Source organism: Mustelus asterias, chromosome 16 (assembly GCF_964213995.1).
Source record: "Mustelus asterias chromosome 16, sMusAst1.hap1.1, whole genome shotgun sequence".
Lineage (NCBI taxonomy): Eukaryota > Metazoa > Chordata > Chondrichthyes > Carcharhiniformes > Triakidae > Mustelus > Mustelus asterias.
The window spans coordinates 52,033,115-52,058,982 of record NC_135816.1 but is presented as its reverse complement, the minus strand read 5'-3'; the positions used below and the strand labels follow the sequence as shown (position 1 = coordinate 52,058,982).

Here is a 25,868-nt window from a genome sequence, read left to right as displayed (position 1 = left end):
CCCCCCCCAAAATGTTGCATTAGATTTTGTCTCAATATTTTCGCTCCTTCCAAGGTTAGACTGATTGACCTTTGGTTTAAAAAGATAGGGAGGGAATAGCCCAAAGTACAATGCGAGCAGTCCTTCTGTCCTCCACACCATCCTTATAACCAGTGAGGATGGTCAGAGCCTCATCATTGCTTTAAGATGTACATTTTGATGTGAAATAGCTCATAGTTCAAAATGAGTCGTTCCCCCTTCCCCTTTATTTTTCCTTGCAATAGTGACCTACCACATCTGCCATCCTGAGATTGTTTAGGAGCACCCAAACCTCCTAACAACACATCTACCCAACCCTTCAAGTATCACCTGCCCTGCATGCAGCAGAGTCTACAGATAAGTCCAATGCGCAATCATTTTGGAACCCATCAAGTCAGAGTGGAAGCAAGTCATCTGTGATCCGAAGGCAATGCCTATGAAGATGAAGAACATTTTATGTTGAATGTAGGCAGCTTTGTGTTTTGAATGCAAAAAATAACAGGTTGAAATTGTCTTTCGGATTGAATTCAAGTCAAGATTTTAGAACTGAAATTTGCTCAATCTACTACGTAATTAGTCACTTGTGACAACATGATCGATCAATAAATAAACCAAAATATTGCGGATGCTGGAATCTGAAACAGAAAATGCTGGAAAATCTCAGGTCTGACAGCATCTGTAGAGAGAAAATAAACCCAACGCTTCGAGTCAGGATGACCCTTCGTCAGCTCTGACAATGCAGAAAATGGAAGATATGGATTGGTTGTCAATTTTGAAAACCACAGAGATGGAGGATATAGAGTATCCGGATCACAATTGCAAAGGATATCATTCATTTTGTCCTGAGTGGTCAAGATGCTGCTGGACGCAGGGGAACTAAACAGAGAATTCAAACATAGGAGTGTGATGGCATGGAATTAATAGGAATGACACTCAAGGACTCCATAAACTTGAACATATCCAGAACTCTATTCCCATACCTTAACTTGCACCTAGTCCTGTTCACAATTGCCACTGCATTTGCTGACTTACACTGGCCCCCAATCTGGCATCACCTCCATTTTAAAGTTCTCACTCTTCTGTTCAAATCTCTCCTTTGCTGCATCCATTCCCGATCTCTAACCACCTCCAGCCCCAACCTCTCCACTTCTGACATCTTGTGTGTATCCAATTTTCTTAATTCCAACATTGGCAGCTGTGTCTCCAGCTGCCAACATTCTAAATCTCTCCACCTTTCTACCTTTCCTCCTTTAAGTCAATCCTGTTTGAGTGTGCTTTTGGATGCCTAGCCTAATATCTGGCTTTCATATCAAATTTTGTCAACTTTCCCATGAAATGCCCTGAAACCTTTTAATACCTTAAAAGGCTGCATATAATTGCAAGTTGTTAAAAAAAAATTGAAGATTGGGATAATAGTTGGGCAAAACCAAAGGCCTCGAGTAGGTTTAGAAGGGGAATGGTCGGCAGTTTTGAAAGGTTGAGGAGGCAGAGTCTGAAGAAAGTGAACTGTTGAATATATTGCTATTTTTTTCCAGGATGATACCTTGGCAACATTTTGATGCTAAAATTTAAAACTCTGTGTGGAAGGCACCTTACCAAAATTGCAGCTGTTTGCAGCTCCCCCAAAAAACACCTGAACTTCAAGTTTTTAAAATCTACATATTTTAAGTTTATTTATTAATGTCACAAGTAGGCTTACATTAACACCGCAATAAAGTTACTGTGAAAAACCCCTAGTCTCCACACTCCGACACCTGTTTGGGTACACTTGGGTACACTGCATGGCCAATGCACCTAACCAGCACATCTTTTGGACGATGGGAGGAAACCCATTCAGACATGGGGAGAACGTATAGATAGTGACCCAAGTCGGGAATCGAACCCAAGTCCCTGGCATTGTGAGGCAACAGTGCTTGCCACTGTGCCACCCATATGTAGGCTGCAGTGAACATACAGTTCAGTATTATGCATTGCAAATTGCATAATTATGGATTTTTCTTTCATTTAAAAAATTGACACCATGCTTTCAAGTTTCCAGTTTACTTATTTGAGCTTTCACTATGGTATCCGGCAAAGTATTAACAGAACAGTCTAATTTGGAGAAATCAGAAGACATCCAGCTTCACTGGTTTTCTCTCAAGCTGATGGTGTGACACCAAGGCTCCAACCCACTGGTTGGACTGCTTTATGAAGATTCTAAACTGCTTATACTGTCCTTCACAAACAATCAATTTAAAACCGGAGCAGTCCAGTTCAAAAGGACAAGATAGATGAAGCTTAAATGTGCCAGCATATCTGAATTTTCATTTGACTTTGTGTCTATTGGGTGGGAATTGCTTTCTTCTTGCCAACACTGGAAATTAATCTTTACAACAGTTAGATGAAAAAAGGTGCTCTTAATATAACCTGAAAGTTTATGAATTTTGAAATCTTATATCTTCCCCTCCCCTCTCCAGACAGCTGAGCTTTATCTTGTTCAATGGCACTAAGCAGTACAGATCATAAAGCTGCCACTGTGATACATGGGCCATAGTTTGCTGTGGGTGTGTTTTGAATTGTGCCTGTTATTAGCTAGGCTTGTCCTTGCAAGTTTAGGTTTTTTGGTGTGGCAAATGAAAGTACAAGCTGATAATGCCATAATGAGGGAAAATAGCACCTGGGACTGAGAAAACCACTTAACCAATGTGGTTGAAGAACTGCAACAAAAATGTAAATTAGAGTGAGTGGATTCAATGTCAACTCAAATTCAGAGAGACAAAAAAGAGAGGGAAAGGAAAAGTTTATTTTAATTTTACATTTATCTCCACCAGTTAAAACCTGGAGGAACAAGCCCCAGCCTTGAAATATTTAATTTCTGGTGTGACAGAAGTTCCCTGGCAGTAATGGATACTTACTTCATTGTTAAAGATACTCTGACTGAAATAGACAAGACAAGCCTGTGGAAAATTTCTTTCAGATCTCGGTACAGAAACTTTAAGAAATGTAATGCATTTCAAAGATAAGCCAGCCAATTAAATACCAAATTTGTAAAGCTAATGTTGGATCGACACTAATCAGACGGCAACTGCAGTGTTTAGCAACCCCCTCCCTTGCCCTGAGTTGCTGTTACATTTACGTGCAAATAATGGCAAGTACCAATAGCCTCAGGATTATTTTGACATTGAGTTATGGACTGTTATCTCTGCTGTTCTTTCATGCAAAGATCTGAGGTATTTTTGATATCTGGCTACCTGTGGAACTGTACTGAACATAGACTCATGTGGGACAGGAAGAGTTGAGGTGCAATTCTGGGGCTCACTCATTTGCTGACTAACCTGTTAATGTGAAGCAGATGAGTATATGATTAGTGTAGCTGTATTAAAGGAGGTTTTCTTAAAAAAAGGTAAACCTGTTGAGTAGCGCAACACTAAAGATTAGTTAGAAAACTCGTAATGTTAGTGCTAGACGTTGGATCATAATGCAAAAGTATTAATGACTGCAAACTATCTTTGCCATTGAGGTTTTTACAGTTTTTAAAATTTGACATTTTTCTAAATTGATTTTTTTTGCCTTTATCAAAAAGGGCAAAAATCAGAACATTTTAACGACTCACTTCTCTGAACCAACTGTTGACAATCCACTATAATTATCCACCTTCTGGTGATTACAAATACTGAGATCAAAAGCAAGTAACTGTTATCCAGTTATATGTTTAATCTTCTTGTAATAGAGAATATAAATGGGAGAGGAAAAGGAAAAATCCTTTAATATTCAAGTTTACAAAAAAAATACTGGTGAAAAAGATTGCTTGCTTCAAAACTGGGAGAAATTTACCTTTGTTTAAAACTTCAAGTCTTAAGCTGATAAATTCTGACACAGAAAAATAATGTGCTGTAGCAACAGCCTTTCTTGGGTATTGCACATAAGTTGTCGCATCTGGCATAAGGATGGTTTAGTGTTCAAACTGTATCCAGGCTCCTTGCATAAAATGGTGCCTGTATGCCATCTGGCTCTCATCACCATTTTGTCTCTGCTCTGCTCCACGTGAATACACAATGATGTGCAAGAAGTCCATTCTTTTGCTATGGTGGCTTCATGAGATCATAAAATCCCTACTTAGTTTGTGTCTTAGGGAAGAAAGGTTTTGGCTAAGGAAGAATTATAGATTTTTTTAACAAAATGATAAACCAGTTGGGAAGTAATATTTTAAATATTTTAGTTAGTGGACCCACACGTTAAATGCCATTCTTCAATGAATCAAGAACACCAAGCCACAACAAATTGCCTTGCCTATTGTTATTTCTCCTGGTATTTTGATAGTGACTGCACAGTTGCACATTCTCACTAAATGCAAGATGATACACTTAGAGCGGTCTTACTTTATCTAAAAGTTAACTTTAAACAAATGTAGATTCATTTTGATAGGAAAGTGCAAATTTTAACTATTCTGCCACTTACTATTAACTTAGCACATCTACTAATTCAGTCAACCTTGTTTTTCCTGTTTTATTTTGCAGCTAAAATTGTTTAACCCTTTTCAGTCCCTCCTTTTGACTCTTGGCCTAGCTCAAGGTAGCCAAGTTAGTGGTATTGCCCTTTTTCTTGTGCTCTGCTGCCCATGGATACTGACCAGATATCAAGCTTACAGTTGTAAGGGTTGCACCATCTGTATGAATTGACCCAGCCGTATAGGCCCTTGCCTCTTCTGTTTATTCCCTGCATTACCAGCCCCTCTCCCCATCTTGTGCCATTTCTTGTATGAAGACCTGGTGCAGTAAACCAAGTATGTTAATTATGGAACTGGATGATAACTAAAACACGGGAGATTATCCTAATCCATGGGTGTACTTTGATGTTCAGCCTCAAATTCCTCAAGTCATTTGACCCATCATATGGTGCAGTCAATTTGTTTGATATCCATCATTGTTCCAACCTGTTGCTGTAACGTGTAGTATAACTATGCACTTGTTGCGTCCCCTCACAGTTTACTGTTAAATGTTCCGGCATTTACGGGCACACTTGGGAAAACTGGCTTAAATATTGTCAGGTTTCTTTTTATGCTTTATTCCACGTCCATGTTTAGCTGTTTCACTCTTGTAGATTCCCACCAGTTCTACTTTACCCATTCTAGTTGTTGCTTGCAGGGGTAGACACACAGGGTGGTTTGTTATGGGACAAGAGCGATGAATCCCACAATACTTTTGTTGCAATGTAGTTATACGATATCTCCCTTTATCCAGGTATACAACATTGGTTGGTTCTATTGTGGCTCATATTGCTTCCATAGTGCAGTTGGCTGTTGCATTAAACCCACACCTTGTCTCTTCTGTATTAGATATCTGGTGTGGGCACACAACTACAGAGCTTCTATACTACAAGTATTTACTACCATCATCCTCTCTCTCTCTACCGAATGTGGTACATTATGATACCTCATGAATAGCTCCCCCTCATTACTCCCAATATTTTCTACTTGTGTGTTAATTCTGGAATAGCTGGGATTGTTTGAACAATGTCGATTTAACATTATTAGTCACAACACCCTTAGCATCAGTTTTATACACATGCGTTGGACCCATCAGCTGGCAACCACTCAAACCATGTTTGTGTTATGATGGGTTAAATAAGTGTGCATTTGTTACCCACAGGGGCACCTCTCCCTCATAAATTCATCTCCAGTTTTCTCATGTCTGTTGAAGCATCCAAGATCCATAGGTGCTGCAGACATCATTCTGGGCTGCTTTCCATGAGGCATTATGTCCTTCGTTGATTAATTCATTAATTGTCCATGTGTGATTTTCCAGTATGGCTGCCAAGACCTGCACTATCTGGGCCAGGTCTTGGACCTCAATGATTTGTCTTACCTGGACTTCCTGTTCCTTATTTTTCTCTCAGTTGGCTGCTTAATGTACGGATTTTGTAGTTCAGTTGGCCAAGTCAATCAAGTCCTCTCCCAAACTCTCTTGAACACCAAAGTGGTAAACCTTTATCTGATATTTAGGATTATGGGTACCAGTTCATTGTGTGCATTATCATGTAAGACTTGATTTACTCTTGCACTAATCTGGTCACCAGATCTGATTCCAGTTCTGGGCAAGGTAGCACAGTTCATTTGTCAGGTCCCATCATGGTTGCCTATTGTTCCTTCCCAAACTCCCCGGTGTGTGTGGATACCAACATGGTTGGTAATCCAATGCATTTCATGATCCATTTGCCTGGGCCCATGCTTCAACCTTTAATGATATGGTTCGATTCCGAAGTTCTCCTGCCCCTCAGAAGACAACACAAAATTTTTAATTGTGTTCAATTTTGATTATCATCATCACCCTATCTCCTGCACTGGATATTTGCCTGCTGTCAATTACCCCAGCTGTTTGACACTGGTCTTTTGCATTCAGTTGTTTTCTCTCTTCTTGTCTCAAAGATTTTTAAATGTTGACATAGCTTCCTCAGACATTTCCTGATCCAGTCTTTAACAGATCCTATATTGTCACTGCCTGTCAGTGCTCTCCTGTTCATGAGTTACATAGGAAACAGGAGTAGTATGGTGGAAGTGATGGCCTAATGGTATTATGGCTAGACTATTAATCCAGAAACTCAACTATTGACTCGGGTTCGAATCCCGCCATGGCAGATGGTGGAATTTGAATTCAGTTTTTTTTTCAAATCTGGAATTAAGAATTGAGGATCTGATCAAAAAGAAAAGAGAGGCGTACGTTAGGTCCAGGCAACTGAAAACAGATGGAGCTCTGGAGGAATACAGAGAGAGTAGGAAAGAACTCAAACGGGGAGATAGAAGGGCAAAAAGAGGTCACGAAATGTTCTTGGCAGACAGGATTAAGGAGAATCCTAAGGCATTTTATTCATATGTTAGGAACAAAAGAGTTGTCAGAGAAAAAGTCGGACCTCTCTGGGACAAAGGAGGGGAATTATGCTTGGAACCCAAGGGAATAGAGGAGATCCTAAATGAATACTTTGCATCGGTATTCACAAAGGAGAGGGACTTGTTGACTGGGAGTGTCTCAGAGGGAGGTGTTGACCCGTTAGAGAGAATCTCCATTACAAGGGAGGAAGTGTTAGGTTTTTTAGGTAACATTAAAACTGACAAATCCCCAGGGCCTGATGGCATCTATCCTAGACTGCTCAGGGAGACAAGAGATGTAATTGCTGGGCCTCTAATGGAAATCTTTGTCTCTTCATTGGACACAGGTGAGGTCCCTGAGGATTGGAGGATAGCAAATGTGGTCCTGTTATTTAAGAAGGGTAGCAGGGACAACCCGGGTAATTATAGGCCAATGAGCTTGATGTCCGTGGTAGGGAAGTTGTTGGAGAGGATTCTTAGAGGCAGGATGTATGCGCATTTAGAACGGAACAATCTCATTAGTGACAGACAGCATGGTTTTGTAAGAGGGAGGTCGTGCCTTACAAATTTGGTGGAGTTTTTTGAGGAAGTGACAAAAACGGTTAACGAAGGAAGGGCTGTGGATGTCGTCTATATGGATTTCAGTAAGGCATTTGACAAAGTCCCTCATGGCAGGTTGGTTAAGAAGGTTAAGGCTCATGGGATACAAGGAGAGGTGGCTAGATGGGTAGAGAACTGGCTTGGTCACAGGAGACAGAGGGTGGCAGTCAAAGGGTCTTTTTCTGGCTGGAGGTCTGTGACCAGTGGTGTTCCGCAGGGCTCTGTACTGGGACCTCTGCTATTGGTGATATATATATAAATGATTTGGAAGAAGGTGTAACTGGTGTTATCAGCAAGTTTGCGGATGACACGAAGATGGCTGGACTTGTGGATAGCGATGAACATTGTCGGACAATAGAGCAGGATATAGATAGGCTGGAAAATTGGGCGGAGAAATGGCAGATGGAATTTAATCCAGATAAATGCGAAATGATGCATTTTGGAAGAACTAATTTAGGGGGGAGTTGTACAATAAATGGCAGAGCCATCAAGAGTATAGAAACACAGAGGGACCTAGGTGTGCAAGTCCATAAATCCTTGAAGGTGGCAGCACAGGTGGAGGTGAAGAAGGCTTATGGTATGCTTGCCTTTTATAGGACGGGGTATAGAGTATAAAAGCTGGAGTCTGATGTTGCAGCTGTATAGAACACTGGTTAGGCCACATTTGGAGTACTGCATCCAGTTCTGGTTGCCGCACTACCAGAAGGACGTGGAGGCTTTAGAGAGAGTGCAGAGAAGGTTTACCAGGATGTTACCTGGTATGAAGGGTCTTAGCTATGAGGAGAGATTGGGTAAACTGGGCTTGTTCTCCCTGGAAAGATGGAGAATGAGGGGAGACCTAATAGAGGTGTACAAAAGGGTATAGATAGGGTGAATAGTGGGAAGCTTTTTCCCAGGTCGGAGGTGACGATCACGAGGGGTCACGGGCTCAAGGTGAGAGGGGCGAGGTATAACTCAGATATCAGAGGGACGTTTTTTACACAGAGGGTGGTGGGGGCCTGGGATGCGCTGCCAAGTAGGGTGGTGGAGGCAGACACGCTGGCATCGTTTTAAGACTTACCTGGATAGTCACATGAGCAGTCTGGGAATGGAGGGGTACAAACAAATGGTCTAGTTGGACCAATGAGCGGCACAGGCTTGGAGGGCCGAAGGGCCTGTTGCCTGTGCTGTACTGTTCTTTTTTCTTTATCTACTGATGACCGTGAAACCATTGTTGATTTTCGGAAAAACTCATCTCGTTCATTAATGTCCTTTTAGGGAAGGAAATCTGCCCTCCTTACCTGGTCTGGTCTATATGTGATTCGCGCCACAGCAATGTGGTTGACTCTCAACTGCCCTTCAAGGGCAACTAAGGATGAACAATAAATGCTGGCCAACCAGTGAAACATGTGTTGCATGAATGAATAAAAAAGGGCATTCGGCCCTTTGAGACTGCTCCGCCATTCATTATGATCATGACCGATCTTCCATCTCAACACCATACTCCTGCACTCTCCCCATATCCCTAGATGCATTTAGAGTCCAGAAATCTATCTCCTTCTAAACATATTCGGTGACTTGGCCTCCACAGCCTTCAGTAGTAGAAAACTCCATAGATTCACACTCTGACTGAAGTGTTTCCTCATCTCATTCCTAATTGGCCTATCCTGTATCTTGAGACTGTGACTCCTTGTTCTAGGCAACAACACCGCCCCCCACCACCACCACCAAACACCAGCCAGAGGAAACAACATCCCTGCATCCATTCTGTACAATCCTGTCAGAAATGTATACTTTTCAATTAGATGCTGTCGCCGCCTTTTGAATTCCAGTAAATACAAGCCCTCTCTGGGAGATGAATCTCTCCTTTTACAACAATCATGCCTTCCCAGGAATCAGCCTGGTGAATCTTCACTGCAGCCCTTCTCTGGCAAGTACATCTTTCCTTCAATAAGGAGAACAAAGCTGCACTCAATACTTCAGGTGTGATCTCACTAAGGCCCTGTACAGCTGCATGAAGACATTCTTGCTCCTAAACTCAAATCCTCTTGCAGTGAAGGCCAATATACTACTTGCCTTCCTAACTGCTTGCTGCACTTGCATGCTTGCTTTCAGTAACTGGTGTACAATGATACCATGCCCTTTGTACATCAACATTTCCCATCTATCACCATTTAAGTAATACCCTGCCATTTTGTTTCTCCGTCCGAAGTGGATAATTTCGCATTTTCAATGCCATAGTGCATCTGCCATGCATTTGCTCACTCGCTTAACTTGTCTAAATAACCTTGAAGCCTCTTAACATCTTTTGCACCACTCTCGCTTCCATCGAGTTTTGTGTCATCAGCAAACTTGGAAATATTATCTTTGGTTCCCTCATCCATTTCAATGATGTATATTGTAAATAGCTGGGGTCCAAGCACTGTTCTCTGCAGGACCCCACTGGTCTTTGACTGCCACTTTGAAAAAGACCCATTTATTTCTACCCTTTGTTTCCTGTCTGCTATTCAATTCTCAGTCCATGCCAATATATTACCCCCAATCCTATGTGCTTTAATTTTGCACACAAACCATTAACGTGGGACTTCATTAAAAGCTTTCTGAAAATCCAAGTACACCACATTCCGTGGTTTATCCTTATCTGTATTGCTGGTTGTATCCTCAAAAAGCTCAAGTAGGTTTGTCAAATATGGGCCATGATTTTCCCCAAAGCACTGAATTGGCGGGAAAAGTGTCCTAGATCCCAACTGTTTTGTCAGTTTAGCTTCTCACTCGAATTTCCCCACTCTGTGCACTGCAGAGGTCCCAATCATGAATCTCATTAAAAACCCAGGGGGGCAGGGCCTATTCGCGCTGGAGTTTGACAGTTCTGGAACTTTGCGCATGCACAGCGGCCCCGATCTGTCAGGCTCCTTGTTTGCTGGCCAGCTTGATCATGGACCCCATTGCAATTCCCGGGCCTGCCCACCCCACTCGGTGCCCTCCCTCCATCCCAATGCAGAGTGGCAGCAGGACCCCTCACCCCTAGGCCCCATCCTCTTGGCACTGCCCGATGCTGGGGCAGTGCTATGGTGCCCTCTGGGCATGGGCACTTTGTCCCTTGGGCAGTGCCAGGGGGCACAGGCTGGCACTGTCAGGGTGCCCATGCCTAGAGGGCACCACCTCCCTGGCACCTGATTGCACCCCCCCCCCCCCCCTCTCCTTCATTCCAGCGGGGTCTCCCACTAGTTCCCTGAATGTGGAGAGCTACTCTAAACCCCACCGGAATGAAGTACTCCTGGTGGGGTGGGAGATTCAATCGGGACCGGTAAGTTCCCAATAATCAGAGTTAAAAGACATTTAAAATATATTAAAAACAGATTCAAATTATTTGCCTGCCTTCCCGCCGGTTTCCAGCGTGGTCTGATGGTGATTGTCCACCGGCTCTGGGAGATGCGCATGCGTTCCTGGCGCATGTGCAAATCCTGGAACAAGGCCGGCGGCACGCATCTCCCACCCGGACCCGCCAGAAAAGTTGCGGTTCGGGATGGGAGAATCACGGCCATGATTTCCCTTTCATAAATCTGTGTTGACTTTGTCTAATCCCATTTTCTGTACTACTAATGTTAGGCTATTTTATCCCTCCTTTTTTAAATAGCGGGGTTACATATGCCACCTTCCAATCTGCCGGAACCACTTCAAATTCTACAGAAATTTGGAAGATGACAACTAACGCATCTACTATTTCCGTGGCCACCTCTTTTAGTACCCTGGATTTAGATTATCAGGCCCTGGGGATTTATTGGTTTCCAGTTCCATTCATTTCCCCGGCACTGTGTTACTCGCAAGTTTACTGTCGCTCCATTTTCTTAATTTATCTCTTGGTCCTCTTTTGGTGAATTCTGAACTGCTCCCAATCCTCAGGCTTGTTACTTTTTCTAGCAATTTTATATGACTACTCTTTGGATCCAGTGCTACCCTTAACTTTTGTTAGCCATGGTTGGGCCACTTTTCTTGTTGGGCTTTTGTGCCAGAAAAGAGTGTATAACTATTGCAATGCATACATTTGATTCTTAAATATTAGCCATTGCCTATTCACTGTCATGCCTTTTAATAAAGTTCCCCAATCTATCATGGCCAACTCATGCCTCATACCTTCATGTGGAGTAATACCTGTCATCTTGTTGGGTATTGCTCTGAGTTGCATTATCACAACAGTAGCACGTCCACACATCCTTTCCAACATTCAGCTGTTGCTTTACTTAGTTATTTTCAATGCCCTGTTTATTCTTTCTCCTGTTCCCAAGCTCTGGGAAGATAGGATATGTGGAAACATTGTCTGACTCCTAGCAACCAGCATGCAACTTTAATTGTCTTGTCAGTAAAGTGTGTTCCCTGATCACTCTCTCTATTTGTAAAAATACTCCCCATCTCGGTATTATTTCTGTGAGGTGATCATATGGTCTAAATCCATTATTAAGACCAATGCCCCAGTCATAACATCTGACACTTGTGGCCTCCTCGAGTGGGGGCCATCATTACCTATTTTTGAGTCAGCTCCAGGATCAACTCCCAGAATTGGTGTTCTGTCAGTCAATGACTTGAACTCTACCTCTTTCACCCTCTTATCATGGGTCTTGGTGGTCATCGTTTCCCCTCTTCAGCCAAAAATCAGCTCTCCAGTGTCCCGGTTTTCTACATTCCTGCATTCTTTGGCAAAATGCCTTTTTTAGTTGAAGCATCCACTATATTTGTGGCAGCTGCAGACACTGCCCTCTTGCTGATTACTTTCATTTTATAAAACCATGATCATGAGATTCTCTTAAAAGTTGATTTCTTTAGCTCCAGTTCTCCTTTTAAGCTCACATTTGTCCTCTTTTTCCTAACATTTCGTCATACCATTTTACATCCGCAATGGTTACCATCTTATTCAGTTTGTCTGGAGAGACTTCACAGTCCATAAAGAATCCTGATATTTTTAAAACAAAACAAATATTTCTATTTGATGCCAGGCATTAACATTTTGTCCCTTTTTGTCTTCCCCAAAAACAAGCTGGATTGTGCCTGACTTCTTTCCATTTTATGTTCTATTAATCCAGCAGTCTGACAGCCCAAGCTGCAATCAGAAAGAGCTAAATTTTCAGCAGAACCTAATGAGGCACACAGTAGCGTAACTTTATGTAACCTTTTTAAACAAGATCTAAATGTTATATTTTTATCTCCCATCCTAATTTCTACAAATTTTTCCTAGAAAACTAAACACTGCGAAATATAAAAACTCTTCCTCCTGGCATTACCCCAGAAAGAGAACTTTAAACTCAGTTGCAACTTTCATTGACTCAGCAATCATAAAGAACACATTGAAGCATAAATATAAACAGGTTCTTTTGCAGCTCATCCGTTATTTTTCCAAGTCCTTTTTTAAATGAATATTTTCCAATCTTGTTTTACCCCACCTGATGTATTCCCATTTCTTATTCTCTTCAAAGGAGTGATTTTTTTTTTAACTCTTCCTGATTCCCAGATACAAGTTTGCCCATTAGCTTGAGAAAGAAAGTGTTTTCTCACACATTATCTCCAGGTTCTACAGAGGCAGGAACTGTGTTTTCTCAGATGGAAAGGGGGAAATGCATGACTGGAGGGCTGATGGGGATGCTGGTTTGTCTTTCTGGTTTTAGGGGCAGACCAAGGAGAGGGTCTCCCCTTGTAATCACAGAAGGAGCTGTACTTTTCCTTTATCAACTTGTCTTTCAGCTCGGAGAGTCGGCAAAATTCCTTTCAAACTCCACACGCTAAGATTCACACACTAATTCTTCATTGCACACAAAACACATGCGCACACATAGCACCAGCTGCCTGCGTGGCTTTACTTTTAAGTCTTTTGATGTACTGCTATGAGCCTCAGGTTGGAGCCCCATTGCCACCCCCCCCTCCCCCCAATCAATTGGTTCGTCCCCCTCACACAGTTCTATCTCATGCCAAATATATTTCTGTTTATTTCCCCTACATGGTGATGTGTCACTCTTTATTGGTGCCTTACCCCACCCAGTTCTATCTCGCATTGCGTCACCTGTCATGAGCCATCCTCTAAATTGTTCGGTTATCAAGTAGGTTTACTCTATGGGTGATGACTAAATATACTCATCCAAATGCAATACCGTTCCAATGGTCCAGTACGGGTATTCTGCCGACTCCGCCAAACTGCTGTGGGTCAATTCAGTCACCACCAGGAGATACCCAAGACTGCGTTTCAAGACTTTTATTCCAACGTGCAAAGGGAGAGACCACCTTGGGCAATCTAAGACTGACTCCCTTGATTGACATTAAAGTCATCTCTTTTATACACAAGTCAGCCGTGCACTATTAATTTGTTACTTACAATCGTGTGTGAATCATACATCTCCGATTTATTTATTGTTTCTCATGAGTAAGTGCATTAGGCATTGTTCACACAAGTACCTTGCAAGCCCTCACTTTGTGCTGCTGTATTTTGTACTAGTTTGTCTCGCTCCTTATCTCGACTAAAGCACATGAACATATGAATTAGGAACAGTAGGCTACTCGTCCCCTTGAGCCTGCTCCAATAAGATAATGGAACATCTACTACCCATAGATTTGGAGTTCTTACTACTCAGTGCTATGAAACATTTTTCAGATTATTGTTTCTTGTTCTAATTCATTGAAAACAATTAACTTCTTAGCGCATCTGTTAAGTCAATCAATTTTACTTTTCCTGTTTGGTGTTTTATTTTGCAACTAAAATCGTTTAACCCTTTCAGTAAATCAATTTTTTTGATGCAATGATAAACCAGTTGGGAAGTAATTATTATATGTTAAATATTTTGGTTAGTGGAGCTACACTTTAAATTGTCATTGAACACCAAGCTACAACAAATCCTCCTTGCCTATCTTCATTTCACTTGGTTTTTGGTAATGACTACCACACTTGCACATTCTCACTAAATGCAACATTTATTCTTGAGGTCTGTTATTTTACCTAAAAGTTAAATTTAAATAAATGTAGATTCATTTTGATCGATTGGACAGAGCAAATTTTCAACTATTCTACCACTTGTCAGTTCTCTAAGGCACTATCTATATTTAACTTCTGTTTCCTTCCCCTTTACATGAACTTTCCAACATCCACCCTGCCGCCATCTGCCTTAATCATTAGTCTGCGTGTTTGCCCATGAAATGTCTTCTATAAATTTCCATTTCAGTTTATTTGTTTTGATTTCCCCTTTTCTAATTTCTTTTTGTCTTGGATAGTATTTTTCTTACTAACGTTTCTACATTCCCTCATGGAAACATGAGCAACTGAGGGAAGAGAACTTCTGACCAAAGCGTTAGAAACAGGTCAACACAAAAGTGCTATTCTTGGTCATAGGAACTAAAATCTAATTATAGTACCCACTGGAATCCTCCCCCATTCCCAAAAATACTGGATTATGTGATTTTCCCATCTAATTTTGCAGCTTTCAACAGATCTGAAGTGGCATTTGAGCAGAGCAGTGAATTTGGGAAAGTGTTACTTTTGCACAATTAATCTACCCGAAGTGTACCATTTGGTTTCAAGTGGAAAGTTCTAAATTCGGAGTAACTGTCAGAGCTAGTAATAGGTCTTTCCAAGCAGCTGCTACTGCCAGCTTAAAACTGTACACAAATGCAGTCATAAGATTGTAGGAGCATATCAAATCCCATTCACAATGAGTAAGCTTGGGGGGGGTGGGGAAGTTGACCAAAGTAGCTGTTGGATTTAAGACTTTGTTACAGCCGCCAAATCTGTATTAGAGTGCTGACTTGTTTTACGAAACATGTTGCATAGTTAAACATTTGATCGTGCTGAAACTGAGGAGGGACAGAATGGTGCACCTTTTCTATGAAAAGGGTGAACGTGCATGGTGATGGGTGACAAACTCCATAAGGACATTTGGTATTTCAATTTGTTTCAGAAACGTGAAATAGCAACTGAAATAGTTGATTTACAATCTACTGAGAAAGGCATTATTTTGGTTAACATTTGTTTCAATGGCATTTGAAATCTGTATTGTCAAATAGTGCACTGCTTTGTGCAGGGATAACAGTACTTGATTTTAACTGAATATTAGTGTTGACCCTAAGGTTGGTAGCGACTACGGAATTGTTCCATATTGCCTTAATTGATTAAAGTTTGGTTTCTTCTTTCAAGGGAAGTGTCACTGGTGAGGCCAACATTTGTTCCCTAAGTGCCCTAAATTGATTGTATTGCTTGGCCATTGCAGGCACAGTTAAGAGTCAACCACATTGCTTTGGGTCTGGAATCACATGTAGGCCAGACCAGGCAGATTTCCTTCCCTAAAGGACATGAGTGAACCAGATGTGTTTTTACATCTATCTATTGTTGTCATGGTCACCATTACTGAGATTAGTTTATCAGTCGAATTTAAATTTCACCATCTGCTGTGGTAGACTTTGAACCCATGTCCACAGGGCATTAGCCTGGGCTTCTGAATTGCTAGTCCAGTGATATTAAAACTATGCCACTGCCTCCCTCAAAGTGTAACATGGGGTAGTTTGATAGGAACTGATTTTTCTCTACATTTTATAAATATTGGCAAAGCACTATAGTCTGATGCTATGTACTTTGCCCTGAATAATTAAAATAGAATTAATCACTCCTGGGAAGAGCAAAATAAATTTGTACAGAATAAAATCCCAAGTTTGTTTTTGTTAATTTGTATAAGATATGGTATTTTACGATACAGGCTGTAGTTTTCCCAAAGTGTGCCGTAGATGTTTACCATTGACATCTCAATAGCTTTTTAATTTGACAATTGGCAGAAATAATCACTGTCACTTTTCTTTGATTTTGTTTTGAAACCAGATAGGTTTACTTAAGCATAATACAATGTGGCTTCAAAATGGGAAGGTTTGTCTTTATGCTGCTCTTGTACGTGCTCACTTTCTGCTAAATGTATATGTCATGCTTCTCCCATCAAATACTGACCAGAAACTAAAGGTGAGCTTTGCGTAGTATTAAGCATGTCATGATTGAAATACAGGTGGAATCTGTTGGCTAGTTTAAGATAAGATCATGATCTGTCCAAACAAAATCTCCAGCTGGATTTGGACTCTCCACTGGCAGGATTGAAGATGGGGAGACTCATTAAGTTCAAGGGCAGTCTGCCCGCCAGTGTGCCAATTGGGGCTCTTAAGTGGGCAATTAACTCCATCTTAAGGGCCTCATTCTGCTGTTGCCAGGAATTAACCAGTGGCAGGAGAGGCCCATGCCAGGTTCGTAGCCTAACATGTTTCTGTACACAGGCTAGTAGTAGGCAGGGAAGTCCTTCCTTCTTAACTAACCCCCTTGGTCCATTGGAGGTTCCACCCACTAGACACAAGGGTTTATAACCCCTGGTCACCACAAGGAAGACATACAAGATCCAAGCTGACAAAATAACGCATTGCACCCTATCTTGGGTTTGATCTGGCACTTGATCTTGCCAAAAGTTCATCCAGAAGGGTGGAAATCCCACCTTGCTAATGTCTTGTGCAACTTCAACTAAAGATCCCAACTCCTGTTTTCAATGTTCTGACCAATGAAACCAAGCATGCCAAATGTCTTCTTCACTACCCTGTCCACCTGCGAGTCCACTTTCAAGGAGCTATGAACCTGTACCGCTAGATCTCTTTGTTCTATAACTCTCCCCAACACCCCATCATTAACTCAGTAAGTCCTGCCCTTGTTCAATCGACCTAAATGCATCACCTCACATTTATCTACATTAAACTCCATCTGCCATTCATCAGCCCACCGGCCCAATTGATCAAGATCCTAGATAATCTTCACTGTCCACTATGCCACCAATCTTGGTATCATCTGCAAACCTACTAACCATACCTCCTAAATTTCCATCCAACTATTAATATAAATGACAAATAACAGTGGACCCAGCACCAATTCCTGTGAGACACTGCTGGTCACAGGCCTCCAGTTTGAAAAACAAACCTCTACAACCACCACCTGTCAACAAGCCAATTTTGTATCCAATTGGCTACCTCACCTTGGATCCCGTGAGATTTAATCTTATGTAACAACCTACCATGCGGTATCTTGCCAAAGGCCTTGCTAAAGTCCATGCAGACATTGTCAACTGCACTGCCCTCATCTACCTTCTTGGTTACCCCTTCAAAAAATTCAATCAAATTCGTGAGACATGATCTTCCACTTAAAAAGCTATGCTGACTGTCCCTAATTGGTCTTTACCTCTCTAAATGCCTGTAGATCCTGTCTCTCAGAATGCCTTCTAATAACTTGCCCACTACAGACGTTGGGCTCACCGGCCTGTAGTTTCCAGGCTTTTCCATGCAGCTCTTCTTAATCAAAGGCACAACATTTGGCACCGTCCAATCTTCAGGCACCTCACCTGTGGCTGTCGGTGATTCAAATATCTCTGCTCGGGGACCCGAAATTTCCTCCCTAGCCTCCCGCAATGTCCTGGAATACACTTTATCAGGTCCTGGGGTTTAGTTAAAAATAGTTTAGTCTACAAAGTTTTTGCCCAACTCACTGTGAGCAATGCTGTTGGAGTGCAATTAACACCTCACTCTCTCACGCACGCACACACACCTGTCCCCCTCACTTGTCCCACCTTACCAGTCCTCACCATCAACCCTGCTCGAACACCTGTATTGTATTTATAATGACAGTGACTCTGTGACCCTAACATGTGCTCACACGACTCTATTGGGTTTTGCACTGCAAATTACTGAGAATCATTTCAGCACAGCACCTTCTAAAGGAGCTCTGGGACCTCTGTGAATCATGGAAGCAACTGTGTATCTCAAATCAGTCAGATTGAAGAATCCTTAAATAAATGCATAAAATCTGAACCGGAAATGTATGTTGACAAATTGTAATTGCAGCACAGGTGGAAGCTGTTTGGCCCAACAAGTCTATGGCAGCATTGCACAAAAAATCCAGTCAGTCCCCTTCACCCACTTATCATGCAAGTTTATCTCCCAATTTCCTTTTGAAATCATTCACCATTTCAATGTTCAATACCCTTGCAGATAGAGAGCTCCAGGTCATTATCACTCAGTGCGTATAAAAAGTCTTTCTCAAACCCATCCTTTCCCCCAGCCCTCCACCTCCATATTTCTTGCTGTGAAGCTGAAGTTTGTGTCCCCTAGTCCTTGCACTTTCAGCTAATGGGAACAGCTTTTCTTTATCTACCTGACCTTAACCTGGCACAACCTTGTATACCTCTATCAATTCTCCCCTCAATCTCCTTTGTTCTGAAGGAGAATAACCCAACTTCTCCAGTCTTATCGCTAAATTCCCTCATCCCTAGAACTATTCTGCACCTTCTCAAGAAGTCCTTCCTAAAGCTGATGACCAGAAATGGGCACAGTACAATAGTTGTGGCCTAACCAGACCTCCTAAAGATTCAGCATAACATCCTTGCTTTTGTACTCAATACCTCTATTTTTGGACTGCAAAACCCCATATATTTATTAACTACTGTCAATATGTCCTGCCACCTTCTAAGATCTATGCATGAATCCCCAAGTCTCTCTATCCATGCACAGTCTTTAATGTCTCCTGCAAATCTAGTTCTTAATTAACTCAAGCCTCTCCAAGTGCCTGTTATTTTTCCCCAATGGTTGTTTCTGAAACCTTATCGCCACTGTTGTTAAACTGACCAGCCTGTAGTTACTTGGACTGTCCCATTTATTTAAAATGGGTGTCCTATTTTGCACTTTCCAAAGGGTCACTGTTTAAAAATTAAGGGGTTGCTCATTTGAGACCAAGATGAGAAGAAATGTTTTCTCAAGTTCGAGTCTTTGGAACTTTGTCCCAGAAATGGTGGGGGAAGCAGAGTCTTTGAATTTTTAAAGCAGAGGTACATACTTCTTGATTAACGGGAGTAAAAGGCTAAGTCAGGGCTTTGGGGTTGCGGTTACAGATCAGCCGTGATCATATTGAATGGCGGAACAGGCTCAAAGGGCTGAGTGGCCTACTCCTCTTAATCCATATGTTCATCTGTATATATAATTGTCATCCTTTGACTAGAGGGAAGAAGCTTGAATTTCTTGCATTTTAAGTTCGCAGATATTTTAATTTGGAACAATGCCCCTTATTCTTAAATATTTGTATATAAATTCACATTCTCTTAGCCCTTCATTATTTTAAATACTGCTGTCAAATAATTCCTTAGTATTTTCAGGTGATTTCAAGCTAGCTGACCTTTATTCTTAGATCTTGCCTCTTAGTTCCAGAATAAATCTAGTAATCTCTTTTCTGGCACAACTTTGTACTGCTCTATCAGATAGCATGAAATACCGTTCTGAAATTTAGTGATGAAACATCCACTGTTTCTAGTCAAATCAGCGTTAAATTAATTTTTCTAGCATTTCCCTAACAGTTACAAAATAGTGGTATGGTATTACAACATCTTTTCTATCCTTAGATTTCATGTTTGCATTGTAAATTTGAATAGCCTGATGCCTCTTTCCATCCTTTGTTTGCTTCTGAAGCAAACACTACTATTTTGTAAATTTTCTTTATATTTGCTCTTGCGGTCTCTTTATTTTCTTTATTTCTCAGTTTGTTGTAATTGATTTTCCTACCCTGTTCCTTTTAGCAACATTTCAGGTTCTGAATGTTTTCTCTTTCTTTCCAAAGTTTTTCTTGACTTTAGCTGCCCATTTGGTTTTATTTATTTTCCATGATGTATTTCAAGGATAAATTGTTGTTTGCATCTTAAAATATCCCTTTCAAATTTTTAATATTAGATTTTCTGGTCTTGTTATTCTTGTACGTATGTTTTATTACTTGTATGATTTCAGGAGCTTTGACTTCAGAGTATGTCTCAGAATATATACACGCACAGTAGTGTTAATATTGCTGTATGGGTAAATTACAATTTGCCACAAAACTGTTTCTAATATATTGGCTAATTTCCCATCTTTGCATTTTGTTGCAGTGGCTTTGGGTCGCAATCAACCCCTGAAAAAAGAAAAACCAAAATGGAAGAGTGATTACCCAATGACAGATGGACAGTTACGCAGCAAGCGAGATGAATTTTGGGACACAGCACCCGCTTTTGAAGGTCGGAAGGAGATTTGGGATGCCCTCAAGGCTGCAGCACATGCTTTTGAAAGCAACGATCATGAACTTGCCCAGGCAATCATTGATGGTGCAAGTATTACATTACCACATGGTATGTTGCCTTGAATGTTACATGTTTCACCCATCTTGATTCTGGCTTGGAATTGGTTCGCATCTGAGTTACTGCTCAGATTAGATTGTGTTGTCATTGTACAAGTGGACCGGAAAATTATCCACTAAATCTTTTGAGCTTTGTTATAAAAGTAATATCGTTATAGCCTCATGGCATTTTCTGTGGTTTAAAAACATACTAGTCAAAATGGTGTAGATGAAATGGCGCTGCAATCTTAGTAACCAGTCATTTAAATGTTGTTTTAATGAAAATGCATATCTTTTAAGGATAAATGCACTAACAGCTTTAGTAAAATAATAGGTGAAATAATTTCATATTGCATTTGTTGCACAGTAAAACCTTTTGAGTAGTAAAATTTGTATTGTGTGCATTCTGTCAGGTTTGAATTAGTTGTAATCTTGGTCAAGTTTGCTGTGTTTTGCACTGATGTGTGATGTGATTTCTTCAACTGAGGTTGTACTGAGTTATAACTGTTTACTTGTTTGGTGTGAGTATAAAATCTATTCTCACAGTATCTAAGAAATTGATGTGACGGGTATTAAAGTACAGATTTAATATTTCAAATTATTTTAATCAGAAGATTAAATTCTTAAAATGCTGAATTCTTTGCTACTATCTTTATAGTCTGAATTAAAACTTGCAGATTTAATAGTTACTGGAGCTCTCCAGAAGACTAAAACCCATATTGCAACGCCAGCATCTAATAATTGGTAAATTTCCCCCAGCCATCCTTCTCGCCACTGTCAATCCAAAGACCCCTTCCTCATTATTGACAAATAGAATAACAGCCCAAAGGTCAGTAGTGAAGTTGGGGATAATGGGAGGTTGTTCCGGGGAGGAAATGTTATAAAATCTCTGCTCACACTGCGCTATTGCCAGATCTGCCAGGTTTGTTTCTCCTGCTGGCAAACCTTGGGCACTTCAAATCCAGTTCTACTCATTTCTCATTTAAATGCTTTCCCTCGGTAACATCTTTGGAAAATACAACATAATTTTCCACATGCAAGCTGACAATACACAGATCTACTTAACCTCCATTTTTCTCAAACCCTCCACTGTCTCTAAATTGTCAGACACTTGTGCTGGCAACAGGGAATTTATTACCTAGTCACAACTCAAACTCTTCCCCTACTTCTCTAGTACTTTCTCCGTCAAATGCTTCACCATGCTCCACCCTCTCTAAAAATCTTCATTATCTCCTACCCTCCAAAGCTTATCAAGATATTATTCTTCAGTCTCTGCATTGAATGTCTCCTCATCCTCAATCATCTTCCAACTCTCCCTTTTTGCTTTTCTTTTTCTCTCTGCATTGACTGACCTCTTCCATCATTTTAAGCTCTTCCACCTATATTCAGGGCCACCCCTCAAGCTTGCCATCTATGTTTTACTCCTCGTCTCTATTAGACAACATCATCTTCAACCATGTTCTTGTATCCATCACTGCACACAAGCACCCTCCTCAGCTCCCCACCTTTCCTTTCAACTCCCCATTATTTGTGCCCATTCCTGGGAAGGGAAAGAAATTCCACTCCCCGAAACCATTTTCAACTACACTTCCTTTTATCCAAATTATCTTTGCCAGTGACCATTCACTAATATTTCTGCAGCTGTTGGTCTACTTAATTACTCCCTTACATCTATGTTTGCCCTTGTTGCCAGTAAAATCTTAACTCTTCAAGCTTGCTGAATGCTCTAATATGGCCACAACTTGCAATCTGGAAAAACAAACCCTATTTGAAGGCAGTACTCAGTTATTACATACTTAATTGCATGAAATCGCGTTGAACCGCATTTCTGCAGAATAAATATCTACAGTCTAAGCAATGTTTGAGATTCCACAACTTTAAATTCCTGCTCTTGCTGCACCAGACTCATTTCTGTTCATCACACCAGCTTTACTACTTCAGTAGAGATGACTGACAAGTTAAACTACTTAATAACAAATTAGAAAATACTTTTACTTACTGCGGAGGAGGAAGGAGCTGTTGATTTTTGCCTCCAGTACTTCTACAAGGAAGGGGGCACAAGGACAACTAGAAGAGCCACAGTGATGGGTGATTCAATATTAAGGGAATAGATAAAGGGCTTCTGTAGCTGCAGATGAAAGTCCTGGATGCTGTGCTGCCTCCCTGGTGCCAGGGTCCAGGATGTCACTCAGCTGCTGCAGAGCACCATAAAAGGGGGAGATGAACAGCCAGCAGCTATACCATGCTGGTACAAACAACTTGAGCAGAAAGAAGGATGTGGTCCCATAGTCAAAATTTGGGGAGCTAGGTAGGAAAATAGAAAGCAGAATTTCAAAAGTAGTAATCTCTGGATTGCTTTCAGCATGATGTGGAGATGCCGGCGTTGGACTGGGGTAAACGTGGTAAGAAGTCTCACAACACCAGTCCAACTTTCAGCATCACAAGCAAGTAAACTTAGAAATAGGAGGCCGAAGCAGATGAATTAATGTCTAGAAAAATGGTGCAGCGGGGGGGGAGCTCTAAAGCTCTAAACTCTTGTGACATTGGGACCAACTATGGAGGAGATGTGACCTGTACCGGCGTTGCACCTAAATAAAGCCAGGACCAAGTTCCTTGCAGGGCATTTTGCTAGTGCTTTTGAGAGAGTTTAAGCTAACTTGTTGTAGAAGATAATATCAGAGAGGAATATCAAGGTGTATAACAAAAATACTGGAAGAGATAAATAGCATTAGAATAGGAAATATTAAGTTAATAGGTGAGGTCAGATTAAGGGAGAAAGTAATTAAGTCTAAATCCAGGTTACTGTGCGTGCATGAGAATGCACGGGTGTGACAAATAAGTTTGATGAATTACATGGATAAATTGCCATGTAGGAATATGATGCTGTGGCTATAACAGAGATCTGGCTCAAAGAAGGGTCAGACTAGGTGTTAAATATTCCTAGACACAAGGTGTTCAGGAAAGATAGAAAAGGGGAGGTGATATTGATTAAGGACAGTATTACAGTGAGGGAGAAAGAGGATGCCCTGGAGAGGTCAAGGACAGAATCTATTTGGCTAGAGCTAAGGAAGAAAAAAGATATGATTGCATATGTGGTCTAGTCTATCGGCCACCAACTAATGGGAAAAATATAAAAGAACAAATGGTACAGATCATGGCATCTTGAAGGAGGTGTGGAGAAGAAAAGTAATGTGGTAGGGGATTTCTAACTATGGAGAAAGCCAACATTCTTTGTAAACAGGATTGAGCGTCCTTTACGGGATGTTGCCTATATAATACTAGTATGAGGGACATCTTGAAATGGCTTGAAAAGTTATTGGAGGGAGAGGAAGGGGATTCAGAAGCTGTGATGCATGTTGGTATGAACAACACAGAGCAAAATAGTCAAGAGGTTCTTGGAGAACTCGAGGAACTAGGGGCTAAATTAAAGAATACTATCTTAAAGATCATCTCTAGATTATAACCCATCCATGTGCAAATTGGCATAGGGATAAACAGATTAGGAAAGTCAACACTTGGCTGAAGGAGTAGGGTAGGAAAGTGGAATTCCATTTTATGGGGCACTGACAGCAGTATTGGGACAGAAAGGAAGTGTACCATTGGGATGGATTGCACTTGAGCCGGGCTGGACCAAGGTCTTATAGGAAAAGATAAGGAGGACAGTCATGAGGATTTAAAACTAGAAAATGGGGCAAGGGGATTGTGGGGTGGGGGAGGGTGGTAGAGATGTGAGGTGGAAGGCTCAGGAAAGAGTAGAGTAACACTCAGAAATTGTTTTTAGGTATTACAAGTGAAAGGAAAACTGAAAGATATAAAGTGATTAAACCAGGAGAGAGAAACAAGGAACATGCAAATCAAACATTAGAACAGAGCGACAGATTGAAGAGTGTGACACAAATAAGTAGTCTTTACATAAACATGCTGAATGATTTGCAATTGCAAATTATTTGGGGGGATATGACATGATAGCTGTTACTGAGACAAATATACTCAGAACTGGGGACTAAATTTACCAGGTAGTATGACCTACAAGAAAAATAGAGAAATTGGTATGGGGAGGAATATCCCGAGTGATTACTTCAACAACAGATATAATGAGAGTTAAGCAAGCAGTGGAAATTTTGTATAGAATTAAGAAATACAAAAGGATTTAAGACTTGTTATGGAAATTAAACCTAATTGAAGAGCACAGAGTCAGGAAGTTCAGCTCTGAGCTTTGGTGCATACTGAGTGTGGACACTTTGACTTTCTTTTTGGCTCGGTATGCTTATGCATAAGAAAATGGTGCAAAAACCCAGGTCAGGTCATTGGATGTGGAGCACCATTGCTGGCAGTTGTCCCAGGTAGGATGAAGGGGACAAGGAGAGATCCCAAAGAAGTGTCCAAGAGGGGCCAGAGAAAGGTCCCAGTTTAGTTAAAAAGGGAGGAGCAGAGAAAGGCTCCAAAAAGAAAAATCTGTGGGTAGCTGTCTTTAATTAAAGAGTTTGCAGAAGAAGCCCTAAAGATCTGCAAAGGTTGGTGATTCTGCCTTTGGGGCATTTGGGGGGGCAGAGGTACCCCTTGGGAGCAGTAGAGTTCTACTTGGCACAGCCAAAGATCTGAAGCTGTGCTTGAGTTTGTGTTTGAGAGTATAATCTGAAATTCAGAGGAATAGAATCTTGAGAAATTAGATTAAAACCCTGTGAACTGGACCAATATTCAAGCCATCAGGCTTAGTGACTTGTGGAGAGATTCTAAAGCAAACTGCTCAAAGGTGAGGATTGAAATGCCTTGTGAGAAAGACCGGGTTTAATGATATGGTTGACTCGGTGTGACTTCGGGGTGTGTTGAGAAGCTTGTGGACTCTGTCTTGGTCACAGCTTCTATTTATTGTCTAGTGTGGTGTGTTCGACCACAATCAGTTTGTTCATTCACATGTACTTGCACTTACTCTTCGTTCCCCTTGGTTGAGGGGTCAATCAAGAGGGGACATAGTTTTGGGGTAAGGGACAGGAGATTCAGAAGGGATTTGAGAAAACATCTTTTCATTCAGAGGGCGATGGGGATCTGGAATGCACTGCCTTGGAAGGTGGTGGAGGCTGGAAACTTTACAACCTTTAAAAAATATTTGGATGAGCACTTGAACCATCATGATATTCAAGATTTAGGGACAAGTGCTGGGAAATGGGATTAGTGTGACTTTAGTGGTAGTTATTGTCAGTGCAGACTCAATGGTCCGAAGAGTCGTACTGCGCAGAAAAGGCCCTATGGCAATGACTA

The 25,868-nt window shown here is 41.2% G+C and overlaps 1 protein-coding gene across 2 annotated transcripts in view; it reads left to right on the top strand.

Moving 5' to 3' along the window:
- Positions 1-25,868, top strand: part of LOC144505172 (ubiquitin domain-containing protein 2) — a 70,503-nt gene that overhangs the window by 30,824 nt on the left and 13,811 nt on the right. For both annotated transcript variants that reach the window (XM_078231119.1, XM_078231120.1), the window contains exon 2: positions 20,386-20,622. In XM_078231119.1, coding sequence (XP_078087245.1) covers positions 20,386-20,622 — 237 coding nt within the window. The remainder of the gene's footprint in view (positions 1-20,385; positions 20,623-25,868) is intronic.